The 14,421-nt window shown below is 36.0% G+C and overlaps 2 protein-coding genes across 2 annotated transcripts; both read left to right on the forward strand.

Annotated features, from left to right (window-relative positions):
• The first annotated feature begins 405 nt into the window (after positions 1-405).
• Positions 406-5,838, forward strand: LOC137718239 (metal transporter Nramp7.2-like). Its single transcript, XM_068457753.1, has 13 exons — positions 406-558; positions 685-763; positions 1,044-1,084; positions 1,270-1,348; positions 1,676-1,780; positions 2,051-2,160; positions 2,512-2,693; positions 2,876-2,945; positions 3,692-3,865; positions 4,304-4,408; positions 4,534-4,665; positions 4,789-4,884; positions 5,414-5,838. The coding sequence occupies exons 1-13, from the start codon at positions 406-408 to the stop codon at positions 5,738-5,740; spliced, it is 1,653 nt and encodes a 550-aa protein (XP_068313854.1). The 3' UTR covers positions 5,741-5,838.
• A 663-nt stretch (positions 5,839-6,501) lies between these two features.
• Positions 6,502-8,563, forward strand: LOC137717089 (metal transporter Nramp6.1-like). Its single transcript, XM_068456400.1, has 5 exons — positions 6,502-6,622; positions 7,177-7,232; positions 7,357-7,488; positions 7,612-7,707; positions 8,237-8,563. Exons 1-5 carry the CDS (start codon positions 6,502-6,504, stop codon positions 8,561-8,563), a joined length of 732 nt encoding a protein of 243 aa, XP_068312501.1.
• Positions 8,564-14,421: the final 5,858 nt, after the last annotated feature.

A 14,421-nucleotide genomic window follows, 5' to 3' on the forward strand; every position in this document is an offset into this window, starting at 1 on the left:
AACTAAACTGGAAAGAAAAAATCCATATAATTAAGAGTAATGTTAGTTAGGAAGGCTACATATTTATACCATTTAGTGTACCATATTATGTGACAAATAATTCATATAGTCATTAGTCAATAAGATGAATTCAGTAATTTACATGTCATGTATACATCACTTGTCACATCAAATGGTACATTCCTATGATACCAAAATCGGAATTTGAATCATGCAATGGCCTAAATAAGGAGTTTCCAATTTTGCCCTTTGAATGAGAAATGGTGTCATTTTTTTATTACTATTACTCTTTCATGCAATATATATAGCCACCTCTACCTATATGTATCTCCTCACATTCAGGCAGTATTACTTTCACTACTCAGTTTAACTAGCTGCTGCAGACAGAGAGAGAGAGAGAGAGAGATGGAAAACCAAAACCAAGAACAGCAACAGAGAGCAGGTACAGATGGTGCTTCCACTCGCATAACTGCAGCCATCTATTCAGAAGGCACACCACCCAGCAAACACTTTGATCTTGACCTTCAGCATACTATTGACCCCAAGGATGAACCTCAGGTCTCTCTCTCTCTCTCTCTCTCTCTCTCATTTTTATGAAGCTTTTTTTTTTTTTTTTTTTAACAAAATAAAATGTTAAGTTTTCATCTTGTGTTTTTGTTGATAAATTCCGATGATCATCATTAGAAGCCTGGATGGAGAAAGTTTCTAGCACATGTTGGCCCTGGATTCCTTGTCTCTTTGGCTTACCTTGATCCTGGCAATTGTGAGTCACTCTTTCTCCCTATGTTATATACATGAAAGGTTTTCGCAGGTTCTGAATTTGAACCGCTGATTAAGTTGTTTTTATCTGAATGTGCAATTCAAATTCACAGTTTGACAATATAAATCTAGTAAAGGCACATTAACACATATATAGCTCAATCAACCTGCTATAACAATATTTTCATGTGTACTTACGTAATACATACATATATGTATGAGACTTTATGCTTTTGTTCTTCATTTGTTGATTAAAGTTCATGTTGTTTATGATGATCTTACAGTGGAAACTGATCTGCAAGCTGGAGCAAATCACAGATACGAGGTAATAAAATAAAATTCAGATAAAAATGAAAAAAATAAGACAATTATTAAAAACAAGCATTAAGAACAGATAAAAAAATAGTGAAGATCGATCAAATTCTTTATATTTATTTGGCATGCAAAACAAAAGGTCAAAGCAGTGGTCTTAATTATAAAGATAATATATTGCTGTGCATGTATTTTCAGCTGCTATGGGTGATTCTTATTGGGTTGGTCTTCGCTCTCATAATCCAATCGCTCGCAGCAAACCTTGGCGTGACAACTGGTATGTAAATGGACAAATTATTTTAATCTAAAAAAATAGCATATTTAGAATATAATATATTTTATAGAAAAAAATAATTAGGGGAAATTCTATAATAAATAAATAGAAATTAAGAACAAGTTTTGTTTCTTATTGTTGTTGTTAGCTAAAATGGATTGGAGGATCGAGATAAGATAAACAGCTGATACGATAGATACTAAGAGATCGATCGAGGAGAGAAAGCAAACACAAGATTATATTATTCTGGACAAAAGAAAAATTGAAGATCTATCTATGGTTGTTTTATTTCAATTTAAAGAATAATTTTTATTTTTTAATAAATTTCAGGGAAACATTTGTCAGAATTATGCAAGGCGGAATACCCACCATTTGTCAAATATTGTTTGTGGTTGCTAGCAGAAGTGGCCGTCATAGCGGCTGACATACCCGAAGGCAAATATATTCATTTCAAACTTAATTCATGTTTACGCATTAACATGTGTGTGTATCTATCTATATACATATATATTATAAGTGACGATTCTTTTAAAGGGTATCGTATGTGTGTGTGTGTGTGTGTATTGTATAAGTGACGATTCTTTTAAAGGGTATCGTATGTGTGTGTGTGTGTGTGAGTTGTATAAGTGACGATTCTTTTAAAGAGTATCGTAGACTAAGCCTGTATGAATAAATTATAACGACGATTCTTAATTTGGAATGCAGTGATTGGCACGGCCTTCGCTCTTAATTTACTGTTCAATATTCCAGTTTGGACTGGAGTACTCTTAACTGGTTTCAGTACTCTCCTCCTTCTTGGCCTGCAGAGATATGGGGTAATTAATTTAATTGGTCATGTTAACTGCAAATCCAACTCTTAAGAGATTAATTAGTTTAATCTTTTGTATATTATCTTTTTTAATTATTATATTAAATCACCATGTCAGTATACTAATCAAAATACTTTTGGGGTGAAACCCCATCATTGATATAAAATCAAATACTACTTTTTTTAGATTGATTAATATATAATGTAATTTGTCTTATTCACGTGTATTGAATTTATTTTATGGATAGAAAATATTTTGATTGGAGAATTCTCGATTTTTGTCTTAGTACGAAGGTCAATGTTGAGGCCTGGATCAATATTGATTGCATGTTTGTGGTTGCATTATGTGTATGGGCAGGTGAGGAAGCTGGAAATACTGATAGCAGTGCTGGTGTTTGTGATGGCTGCCTGTTTCTTTGGGGAAATGAGTTATGTGAAGCCTCCGGCATCGAGTGTGCTCCAAGGCATGTTCATCCCTAAGCTCAGCGGCCAACGAGCCACCGGCGATGCCATTGCCCTCTTGGGAGCCCTTGTTATGCCGTAAGTACATGATGCGACAAATACTTACGTCGTCAAATTATGATTCAATCAATGACAAAAATTAAATTAAAAACTGCTAGTCTTTTGTCATCTTATTTTTCATACATGTTCTTATATTATGTTGCTTGCTACGCCCGATCGCACGTTATATTACACTTACACTTAACTATATATTTTGACAGGCACAACCTTTTTCTCCACTCAGCTCTTGTGCTTTCTAGGAAAATTCCGAAATCTGTCCGTGGCATCAATGTAAGTTCCATACATTAAAAAATCAGCTTTTCTATTCAATTAGATTACAGTAAATAATTTATACATAACCTTAAATGGCATGAAGATCCAAGTAATTGGTTGAAAATCTCGAACTGATAATACTTGAATAATTTATAGAACTAATTATCAACTTAATGCTACACTGTTTGTCACCTTGCCTAGAGCACTTATGTTATCAAAGGAAAATTTAAATCATATTATTATAAGATGTCATCTTCCGTGAATCCAGTTGTACTTGAGTTTTTATGAGTATTAAGCAAAGTCGAACCAAAAAAAAAAAGTGAAAGTTCCAATTATTGGCCTTTTAAGTTACAAACAAATCCAAAATATTATTAGAATACTGTGGATATACTAATTGTATACACACACACACACACACTCTAATAGACCCGTTCTCCTAAACCTCAGGGTCCTAGAAAATAGTGGTTACACATTGTTCAATTTTAATACAATAGTTGGTGGTTATTTAATTTTTATTGTTATAGTTTTTGATTCACTGTTGAATTAAAGATCGAATGGTGGATTAAATAACCACCAACTATTGTACTATATATTATATAGTACAATTGTTACTTAGTTTTTGCTACTGTTTAATTTTTGTTGTTATAGTTTTTGCTTCTTAGGAGAACGGGACTATATAATAGATAGCCTCCATTACTGTACAATTTTCTTAATTAACGCCTCGTGTACTTTATATTTAACATTAATTAATTGAATTTTTGCAGGATGCATGTCGATATTTCTTGATAGAGAGTGGATTTGCATTATTTGTAGCATTTTTAATCAATGTTGCTATTATTTCCGTATCCGGCACCGTCTGCCATCAGAACGACCTCTCTGATACGGAGGACAAAACATGTAGTGATCTTACTCTCAACTCTGCTTCCTTCCTTCTCCAGGTACGAATTAACACCCCTCGCCCCTCTAATCTAAAGGACACGCATGCGTTTTCATATATATGACCAGCTTCATAGAAGATATCTTGACTACCGTTGCAAAAACAGACAAATACGTACCAGACTATCATAGGGATCACGTATTCAAACATACGAGGTCTTATATATTTCGTCGTCATTTCCATTTTTTGCTCCAAAATACAAAAATTACATACAGTATCTGCATGGTCCCTACAATCCTATCATTCCATTTTTGCTACATTAAACAGAATATGTGCTAAGAAGAGAATCATATACGCCTAACTAGTAACGTTCTCTTACCTTGTAAAATCTGTCATTGTACAAACTCATCTTATTTATAGACCAAATTGATAGTTTATCAACGTAACATACAATAAAATACTATTTCCCAATATAACACGAGATAACTAATATGTGCAGAATGTGTTGGGACGATCAAGCAAAATCTTTTATGCCATTGCACTATTAGCCTCAGGCCAAAGCTCCACAATCACAGGCACTTACGCAGGACAATTTGTCATGCAGGTTAATTTGAAATTTAACTTTTTCCTTTGTAGAGGAGTGCACTCTTCTTTGTGTATTCAAGTTCGAATTTCTATTCCCGCAGTTTAAAGTAACGTAGAATAACTAAAATTGATGGTGATTTGCAGGGTTTTTTGGACATTAAGATGAACAAATGGGCTAGAAACCTACTGACCAGGTGCGTTGCCATTACACCGAGTCTCATTGTTTCCATTATCGGAGGGTCTTCTGGAGCAGGCAGACTCATTATCATTGCATCGGTTCGTAATTAACTAAAATTTATTCCATTTTCTTCTCAAATTATTATATATATATGATTTATATCCATAAATAATACCCAAAAATAATTAACTTAAGAGCAAATTTTTTAATGCATTTTGCAGATGATACTATCTTTTGAGCTCCCATTTGCTCTAATTCCACTCCTCAAATTCAGCAGTAGTGCCACCAAGATGGGACCTCACAAGAATTCAATCTATGTGAGTAGTTAATTATCAAGTCCTTTGAGCTTAACTAGCTACTAATTAAGTAACAATCGACCGGACACAAAATGTTTAAGTTGTTAAGAACATTAGAGCGACAAGTGAGTGATGAGGCTTGGAGACTAAAAATATTGTATAGAAAGAATCGTGAAAGACGGAAAGATCCTTCGTATCGAGTCATACCATTCCATTATATTGACAATTTTAAAAAGCTATTCATACTATGAACATAGTATGATGGCGGTTGTGTAAGTCTGCCCCCATCGTCTAGTGGTTCAGGACATCTCTCTTTCAAGAAGGCAACGGGGACACGGAAGTCCAATACTATATTTATGGGTCCATTTGGAAGTAAGAGGCTCCTCATAGGTGATTATGGCCCTTTCATAATCACTTCCAAACAGAATGGGCCCTATGTAGCCACTAAACCTAGAAAACTCATAGATAATATATCAACAATGTATATCAAACTAACCCGCTAGTAGCTAGTACTGATTAAAAGTAACAATGCTGTGAATTTTGAATGCAGATCATTGTGATATCATGGATTCTAGGTATGGGAATCATAGGCATCAACATCTACTACCTCAGCACAGGATTTGTGGGGTGGATAATCCACAGCAGCTTACCCAAAGTTGCAACTGTGTTCATTGGGATCTTGGTGTTCCCTCTCATGGCCATTTACATCCTTGCAGTCGTTTACCTAACCCTAAGAAAAGACACAGTGGTTACTTTTATTGAACCCACAAACAACGACCCCGCAGCCCAAAACCAAATGGAAAGTGGGCTTCTCAATTCTAGTGACCTCCCAGTACCTTTCAGACAGGACTTAGCTGGCATACCACTGCCACAATAGAGGATATACATGTACATGTACATCTTTTTGTTTAATTAGTTGATTTTTCATCAATATAACATGCGTGCATGTTATCTCTATCATTCCAATTTTATCGGATGTCCGTATCATTCCAATTTTATCGGATGTCCCCGAGAGGACTATGCGGTTTGTATCAAGCATTTGAAGTTCTAGTATCAAGTATCAATCTACAATACCTAGCACATTCTGTGTAATATCACCAGCACTCTATTATGATATTCCTTCGATTATTTTGTTGGTCATTATATCAGAAGGAGCATAATTTACAGACTTAAAAATAACTCAACCATACGACTAGAGACATTTGAAATCTTCATCGTCTCAGAAACCTTTCACCGGCATGCCAGAGTTTTCGAAGGTGCATTACTATTTTCTAAACAAGAGGAAGAAAGAAGAAATGGGCAAGGAAATATTTTCCGAACGGGAAAAAAGGGTATCGGCTCCAAACATCATTTCACAACACAATTCATTTTTGGCTAAATCAATTTCAATAATCAAGAGAATGCACATACAGGCCCCCTACAATCTGCCCAAAGTATCTTCTATGTAAACTAAAATAAAAATATGAGTCAGATTGATTGTGAATGCATCTATGTTATCCACTACCTCTTCCTTTCGGTTTCTTTCAACCTAGACCGGAGCTGGTACCTGGTACAGGCCTCAACATTGGATGATTTAGCGTCGGCTGGGCAGCCCCTGTGGCATTAAACATGGCATTTTGAGCCGATGAGGATGGCTGTATGGATGTTAAAGGCATCCTCGGCCCCAACCCTAGCATTGATTGGCGTGGCACAAACGGCATGTGGGGATTGACTGATTGGTTGTTGCTGTATCCTGATATGCTCGTTTGTGAAGCTGAAGGTGACATAATCTGTTGCCTATTGTTACCAACGTTATTATTTGACATGGAAGAACCAACACCTCCTAAACTCATGGGCGAAGCTCCAGCAGGTCCAAACTAAAGGACACGCATGCGTTTTCATATATATGACCAGCTTCATAGAAGATATCTTGACTACCGTTGCAAAAACAGACAAATACGTACCAGACTATCATAGGGATCACGTATTCAAATATACGAGGTCTTATATATTTCGTCGTCATTTCCATTTTTTGCTCCAAAATACAAAAATTACATACAGTATCTGCATGGTCCCTACAATCCTATCATTCCATTTTTGCTACATTAAACAGAATATGTGCTAAGAAGAGAATCATATACGCCTAACTAGTAACGTTCTCTTACCTTGTAAAATCTATCATTGTACAAACTCATCTTATTTATAGACCAAATTGATAGTTTATCAACGTAACATACAATAAAATACTATTTCGCAATATAACACGAGATAACTAATATGTGCAGAATGTGTTGGGACGATCAAGCAAAATCTTTTATGCCATTGCACTATTAGCCTCAGGCCAAAGCTCCACAATCACAGGCACTTACGCAGGACAATTTGTCATGCAGGTTAATTGAAATTTAACTTTTTCCTTTGTAGAGGAGTGCACTCTTCTTTGTGCATTCAAGTTCAAATTTCTATTCCCGCAGTTTAAAGTAACGTAGAATAACTAAAATTGATGGTGATTTGCAGGGTTTTTTGGACATTACGATGAACAAATGGGCTAGAAACCTACTGACCAGGTGCATTGCCATTACACCGAGTCTCATTGTTTCCATTATCGGAGGGTCTTCTGGAGCAGGCAGACTCATTATCATTGCATCGGTTCGTAATTAACTAAAATTTATTCCATTTTCTTCTCAAATTATTATATATATATGATTTATATCCATAAATAATACCCAAAAATAATTAACTTAAGAGCAAATTTTTTAATGCATTTTGCAGATGATACTATCTTTTGAGCTCCCATTTGCTCTAATTCCACTCCTCAAATTCAGCAGTAGTGCCACCAAGATGGGGCCTCACAAGAATTCAATCTATGTGAGTAGTTAATTATCAAGTCCTTTGAGCTTAACTAGCTACTAATTAAGTAACAATCGACCGGACACAAAATGTTTAAGTTGTTAAGAACATTAGAGCGACAAGTGAGTGATGAGGCTTGGAGACTAAAAATATTGTATAGAAAGAATCGTGAAAGACGGAAAGATCCTTCGTATCGAGTCATACCATTCCATTATATTGACAATTTTAAAAAGATATTCATACTATGAACATAGTATGATGGCGGTTGTGTAAGTCTGCCCCCATCGTCTAGTGGTTCACGACATCTCTCTTTCAAGAAGGCAGCGGGGACACGGAAGTCCGATACTATATTTATGGGTCCATTTGGAAGTAAGAGGCTCCTCATAGGTGATTATGACCCTTTCATAATCACTTCCAAACAGAATGGGCCCTATGTAGCCACTAAACCTAGAAAACTCATAGATAATATATCAACAATGTATATCAAACTAACCCGCTAGTAGCTAGTACTGATTAAAAGTAACAATGCTGTGAATTTTGAATGCAGATCATTGTGATATCATGGATTCTAGGTATGGGAATCATAGGCATCAACATCTACTACCTCAGCACAGGATTTGTGGGGTGGATAATCCACAGCAGCTTACCCAAAGTTGCAACTGTGTTCATTGGGATCTTGGTGTTCCCTCTCATGGCCATTTACATCCTTGCAGTCGTTTACCTAACCCTAAGAAAAGACACAGTGGTTACTTTTATTGAACCCACAAACAACGACCCCGCAGCCCAAAACCAAATGGAAAGTGGGCTTCTCAATTCTAGTGACCTCCCAGTACCTTTCAGACAGGACTTAGCTGGCATACCACTACCACAATAGAGGATATACATGTACATGTACATATTTATATGGCCGTGGTGGTCGAACTTAAGACCTGTTGGAGGAAATCGACCAGCGTTGCCACTTAAGGTTTAGAACTGGAAGATAGAGGCTCTTTAGCAAGCAGTAGAGCTCTTTTTGTTTAATTAGTTGATTTTTCATCAATATAACATGCGTGCATGTTATCTCTATCATTCCAATTTTATCGGATGTCCGTATCATTCCAATTTTATCGGATGTCCCCGAGAGGACTATGCAGTTTATATCAAGCATTTGAAGTTCTAGTATCAAGTATCAATCTACAATAACTAACATTCTCTGTGTAATATCACCAGCACTCTATTATGATATTCCTTCGATATTTTTAGAGTACCACCAAAATACTCGGTGTAGGCCTGGCAAACGGGTCGTGTCTGTCGTGTTCGTGTCGTTTTCGTGTAACACCTGTTATCTTAACGGGCCTGGCAAACGGGTCGTGTCTGTCGTGTTCGTGTCGTTTTCGTGTAACACCTGTTATCTTAACGGGTCGTATTGTGTCACACCCGTTATCTTAACGGGTCCTTAACAGGTCGGGTAAAGTGACCCGATCCGTTATGACCCGTTAAGAAAAAAATATATTTTTTTTAAAATTTGCACATATCACACATTGCCACATAAATATTACTTCAAAACATTAAAACATTTGTCGTTTAAGTACTATATCTACATTCGAAAATAAGAGCCTAATAAAAAAATAATACATACACTACTAATCTATTACAAATATTAAATGTGCATGGATATGCAAAATGAAAGAGTTTTTGTTTTCAAGATTGTAAGTCTTTCTCAAAAGTTTACACCTCTATCTACAAAATCTTCAATTTACATTGATCATCATGAAATTGTATTGAAACTTTGGCTTCATCTATTGCCTTGAAGAGTTATGTTGAAGATGTTTTCAGTAAGGTTTTCCACGTCAGAACTCTCTTCCGCATAAACTAAGTATAGAAAAACCAAACATTAAAAATCATTCAAATTATGAGAAGTTTACCAAAATAATTATGAAAAGAAATAAAATAATAATACTATACCATATAAAAATATATTAAAATAACCGTTAAATCGTGATTTTTCGTATATAACCGTCGAAAAGCTTTGTTCCATTCCTTGATCTCTGAATGTTTGTTTTTTGTGATTTTTTGTTGATGTGATCTCCAAGCATATACAAACAAGTTTGACGGTTTGGATCGTTGAAATTAGTTTTGGAGAATTCATATCCCAACAAAACGATAGATTAACTAACACTTAGAGTTTATTTATACTTTCATTAAATACAACATAAGATTTTGTGGTATCCATGACACACCCCGACCGAGATCAGGGAGTGCTGGCCGTCACACGAAGGTGACGTAGCCATGTGCGCGTGCGGAAGCTATTAAGAAAGTAATATAAAAGTATGAATAATTAAAAAAAACTAGCATACAAAGTACTAAAACAAGTGCTAGCGTATGTGAGACACAATTTCAGAGCAAGTCTACAGCAGTCAAAAAGGAAAGATGCGACATAAATACACCCGAAGGTGACCCTACAATGGTGAGTGTCTGTCAGAAATGCCGGGACGCCCTCTGGGAAAAACCACCGAACCAGCTAGACCACTAGAACCTGGAGGGGCGCAAAAACAAAAGCGTGAGTGGGCAAAAACAAAGCTCTTTGAAAACTCTTTAGCAAAATACATTCTAACCCCTCGCCGTAAAACCTGTATACTTCCCAGAAAATGAACATATATACGTATGTATAGATATGCCAATCATGCTCCAAAATATGTCATTCATGCTCGAGAATATGCCACAATGGAATCTCATAATCAAATGTAAATGCTCAAGCGTAATTCACAACAATAACATATAATCTGGCAGCCAGGAGTCACCTAACGTGACCTGTACGGCTGCATATAGAGCTCCAATCTCAACTCAATAACTGAATCTGCACACGAGTCGGAACCACCTATCGTGGTCTGTACGACAGGCTTGGTGTAATATATATATATGCTCTAGTGCTACGATCACGTGAAGCTGGGCGATAAATCGCGGGTCACCTACAAGTCGGAACCACCTAATGTGGTATGTACGACAGGCTGTGCACCTAACTTGGATCCAAGGCGAGCATGCGGTGCGGGAGGTGAACATACACGTGAAGGCTATGCCCCTAACTCTGGGCGGGAGCACTAACACCGGGGGTGCAGATTATGAGCTCTCTAAGCATCTCAAACTATTACTGCATACAAACATGAGTACCACTTACCTGGCACTTACCTGTGCGTCCACAGCACCAATACACATATATAAATGTATGCCGCTACTAATGCATGTGATGATGCATAAGTGATAATAATAAAATGCATGGCATAAATCAATTAACCCTTTTTAATCTATTTCTGGGAATTTAAATGTATATAGGTATATACGGAAAACAAAAGCCCACTCACTGATAAGTGGAAGGGTCGTAGCCCCCCTGCCTCGAGTGTGTACGCTCGTCCTCGGAATACGAATCACCTATACGCGAAAAAGCTACGAAAACGTTAATTTAAAAGCACATAACCAACTTCTCGTAATAACTTCTCATACATTGCTCAAAATGGACAATTGAATATACCAACGTGCTCTACACAACCTCAGGATCACACCCATATTTTTAGAATAATTTTTGGACCCCGCACGCGCCCCCACGCGCTGTCCAAGGCACGGACCTACGCGCCCCCCACGCGCAGCCACATGCCATGCACACTGACGGTGTCAATAGACGCCGTCAGGAATATTCCGTTAAACTGACGGAATATTCCGTTAAACTGACGGAATATTCCGTTAAACCTAACTGACGCCGTCACTGCCGTTAGGAATATTCCTTTAAAACTTAACGGAATATTCTCCTTTCTTCTCCGGCGAGACTCCGGCGCCGGCGACGGCGCCGGAAAACTGGGAAAATTTCAAACTCACTATTCTCCTTCGTTTTTCAACCATTTTTCACGATCTTTATACCAAAATGAAGCTTAGGACTAGTAGAATCACGTTAGACTACTTTTAAGGCCTAAAAATTAAGGAATTATACCTGCAACAACGATCCAAGTTCGGCCAACTTTGAACAGGACGATCCCGACGTCCAAACTCGTCCAACGAAACACTCCCAAGCTCCTGGGAACCTCACAAACACAACTATAAACTTAAAAAGTCCAAAAACCTGCTAGATTAGGTTTGCATGAATAGTGCTCAAATCGGCCATGGCGATATTGACGTGAAAACATTAGAATTCTTACCTGAAATTGGTACCACAGGACTCTTCTCAGCCCCACGAGCACGAGGGTGGTCTTGGTTTCTTGATTGGTGAAGGTTTGAGTATATTTGTGTGTGTGCCCGTATGTTGAAGGAAGAAGAAGAAGAACTCGGGGAGAGAGAGAGAGAGACAGAGAAGAGACAATGGGAGAGGGAATCCCGGGAGAAAAAGAGAGGGTATGAGTGTGTGTGGTCCTACAACACCACACAACACAAAACTACACGTAAAGTAACGAACTAGGGGGTAAAATTGTAATTTCAAATGTACGTTTCGATATTTTCGGGACGGGATGTCACAATCCACTTGTATAAATATTTTAAATTGAAGATCGAATTCATTCATTGTATTCATATAGGGTCAAGGAGTGTACCTGTAAAAAATCATCAAAATCAGAGTTAAAATAACCATTAGATCGTGATTTTTCATTTATAACCATCGAAAAGTTTTGTCCCGTTACTTGATCTCTGAATATTTGTTTTTTGTGATTTTTTGTTAATGTGATCTCCAAGTATATACAAACAAGTTTGACGGTTTGGATCGTTGAAATTAGTTTTGGAGAATTCGTATCCCAACAAAACGATAGATTGACTAACACTTAGAGTTTATTTATACTTTCATTAAGTATAACATAAGATTTTGTGGTATCCACTTGTGTAAATATTTTAAATTGAAGATCGAATTCATTCATTGTATTCATACAGGGTCAAGGAGTGTAGCTGTAAAAAATCATCAAAATCAGAGTTAAAATAACCGTTAAATCGTGATTTTTTGTTTATAACCGTCGAAAAGCTTTGTCCCGTTACTTGATCTCTGAATGTTTGGTTTTTGTGATTTTTTGTTGATGTGATCTCCAAGCATATACAAACAAGTTTGACGGTTTGGATCGTTGAAATTAGTTTTGGAGAATTCGTATCCCAACAAAACAATAGATTGACTAACACTTAGAGTTTATTTATACTTTCATTAAGTAGAACAATAGATTTTGTGGTATCCACTTGTGTAAATATTTTAAATTGAAGATCGAATTCATTCATTGTATTCATATAGGGTCAAGGAATGTACCTGTAAAAAATCATCAAAATCTAAGTTAAAATAACCGTTAAATCGTAATTTTTTGTTTATAACCGTCGAAAAGTTTTGTCCCGTTACTTGATCTCTGAATGTTTGTTTTTTGTGATTTTTTGTTAATGTGATCTCCAAGCATAAACAAACAAGTTTGACGGTTTGGATCGTTGAAATTAGTTTTGGAGAATTCGTATCCCAACAAAACGATAGATTGACTAACACTTAAGAGTTTATTTATACTTTCATTAAGTATAACATAAGATTTTGTGGTATCTCCTTGTGTAAATATTTTAAATTGAAGATCGAATTCATTCATTGTATTCATATAGGGTCAAGGAGTGTACCTGTAAAAAATCATCAAAATCGGAGTTAAAATAACCGTTAGATCGTGATTGTTCGTTTATAACCGTCGAAAAGGTTTGTCCTGTTACTTGATCTCTGAATGTTTGTTTTTTGTGATTTTTTGCTGATGTGATCTCAAAGCATATACAAACAAGTTTGATGGTTGGGATCGTTGAAATTAGTTTAAGAGAATTCGTATCCCATAAAAACAATAGATTAACTAACACTTAAAGTTTATTTATACTTTCATTAAGTACAACATAAGATTTTGTGGTATCCACTTGTATAAATATTTTAAATTAAAGATCGAATTCATTCATTATATTCATATAGTGTCAAGGAGTGTACCTGTAAAAAATCATCAAAATCAGAGTTAAAATAACCGTTAGATCGTGATTTTTCATTTATAACCATCGAAAAGTTTTGTCCCGTTACTTGATCTCTGAATGTTTGTTTTTTGTGATTTTTTGTTAATGTGATCTCCAAGTATATACAAACAAGTTTGACGGTTTGGATCGTTGAAATTAGTTTTGGAGAATTCGTATCCCAACAAAACGATAGATTGACTAACACTTAGAGTTTATTTATACTTTCATTAAGTATAACATAAGATTTTGTGGTATCCACTTGTGTAAATATTTTAAATTGAAGATCGAATTCATTCATTGTATTCATACAGGGTCAAGGAGTGTAGCTGTAAAAAATCATCAAAATCAGAGTTAAAATAACCGTTAAATCGTGATTTTTTGTTTATAACCGTCAAAAAGCTTTGTCCCGTTACTTGATCTCTGAATGTTTGTTTTTTGTGATTTTTTGTTGATGTGATCTCCAAGCATATACAAACAAGTTTGACGGTTTGGATCGTTGAAATTAGTTTTGGAGAATTCGTATCCCAACAAAACAATAGATTGACTAACACTTAGAGTTTATTTATACTTTCATTAAGTAGAACAATAGATTTTGTGGTATCCACTTGTGTAAATATTTTAAATTGAAGATCGAATTCATTCATTGTATTCATATAGGGTCAAGGAATGTACCTGTAAAAAATCATCAAAATCTAAGTTAAAATAACCGTTAAATCGTAATTTTTTGTTTATAACCGTCGAAAAGCTTTGTCCCGTTACTTGATCTCTGAATGTTTG

This window comes from Pyrus communis, chromosome 15 (genome assembly GCF_963583255.1).
Source record: "Pyrus communis chromosome 15, drPyrComm1.1, whole genome shotgun sequence".
Classification (NCBI taxonomy): Eukaryota; Viridiplantae; Streptophyta; class Magnoliopsida; order Rosales; family Rosaceae; genus Pyrus; species Pyrus communis.

Bases quoted from the DNA above. Each gene is read 5' to 3' on its own strand.
- LOC137718239 (XM_068457753.1), top strand. From the start codon at position 406: ATGGAAAACCAAAACCAAGAACAGCAACAGAGAGCAGGTACAGATGGT. The intron at 2,161-2,511 runs GTAATTAATTTA...GTGTATGGGCAG, and splicing joins TTGGCCTGCAGAGATATGGG to GTGAGGAAGCTGGAAATACT. The intron at 4,885-5,413 runs GTGAGTAGTTAA...TTTTGAATGCAG, and splicing joins CTCACAAGAATTCAATCTAT to ATCATTGTGATATCATGGAT.
- LOC137717089 (XM_068456400.1), top strand. From the start codon at position 6,502: ATGGATGTTAAAGGCATCCTCGGCCCCAACCCTAGCATTGATTGGCGT. The intron at 6,623-7,176 runs GTGACATAATCT...TTGCACTATTAG, and splicing joins GCTCGTTTGTGAAGCTGAAG to CCTCAGGCCAAAGCTCCACA. The intron at 7,233-7,356 runs GTTAATTGAAAT...GGTGATTTGCAG, and splicing joins CAGGACAATTTGTCATGCAG to GGTTTTTTGGACATTACGAT.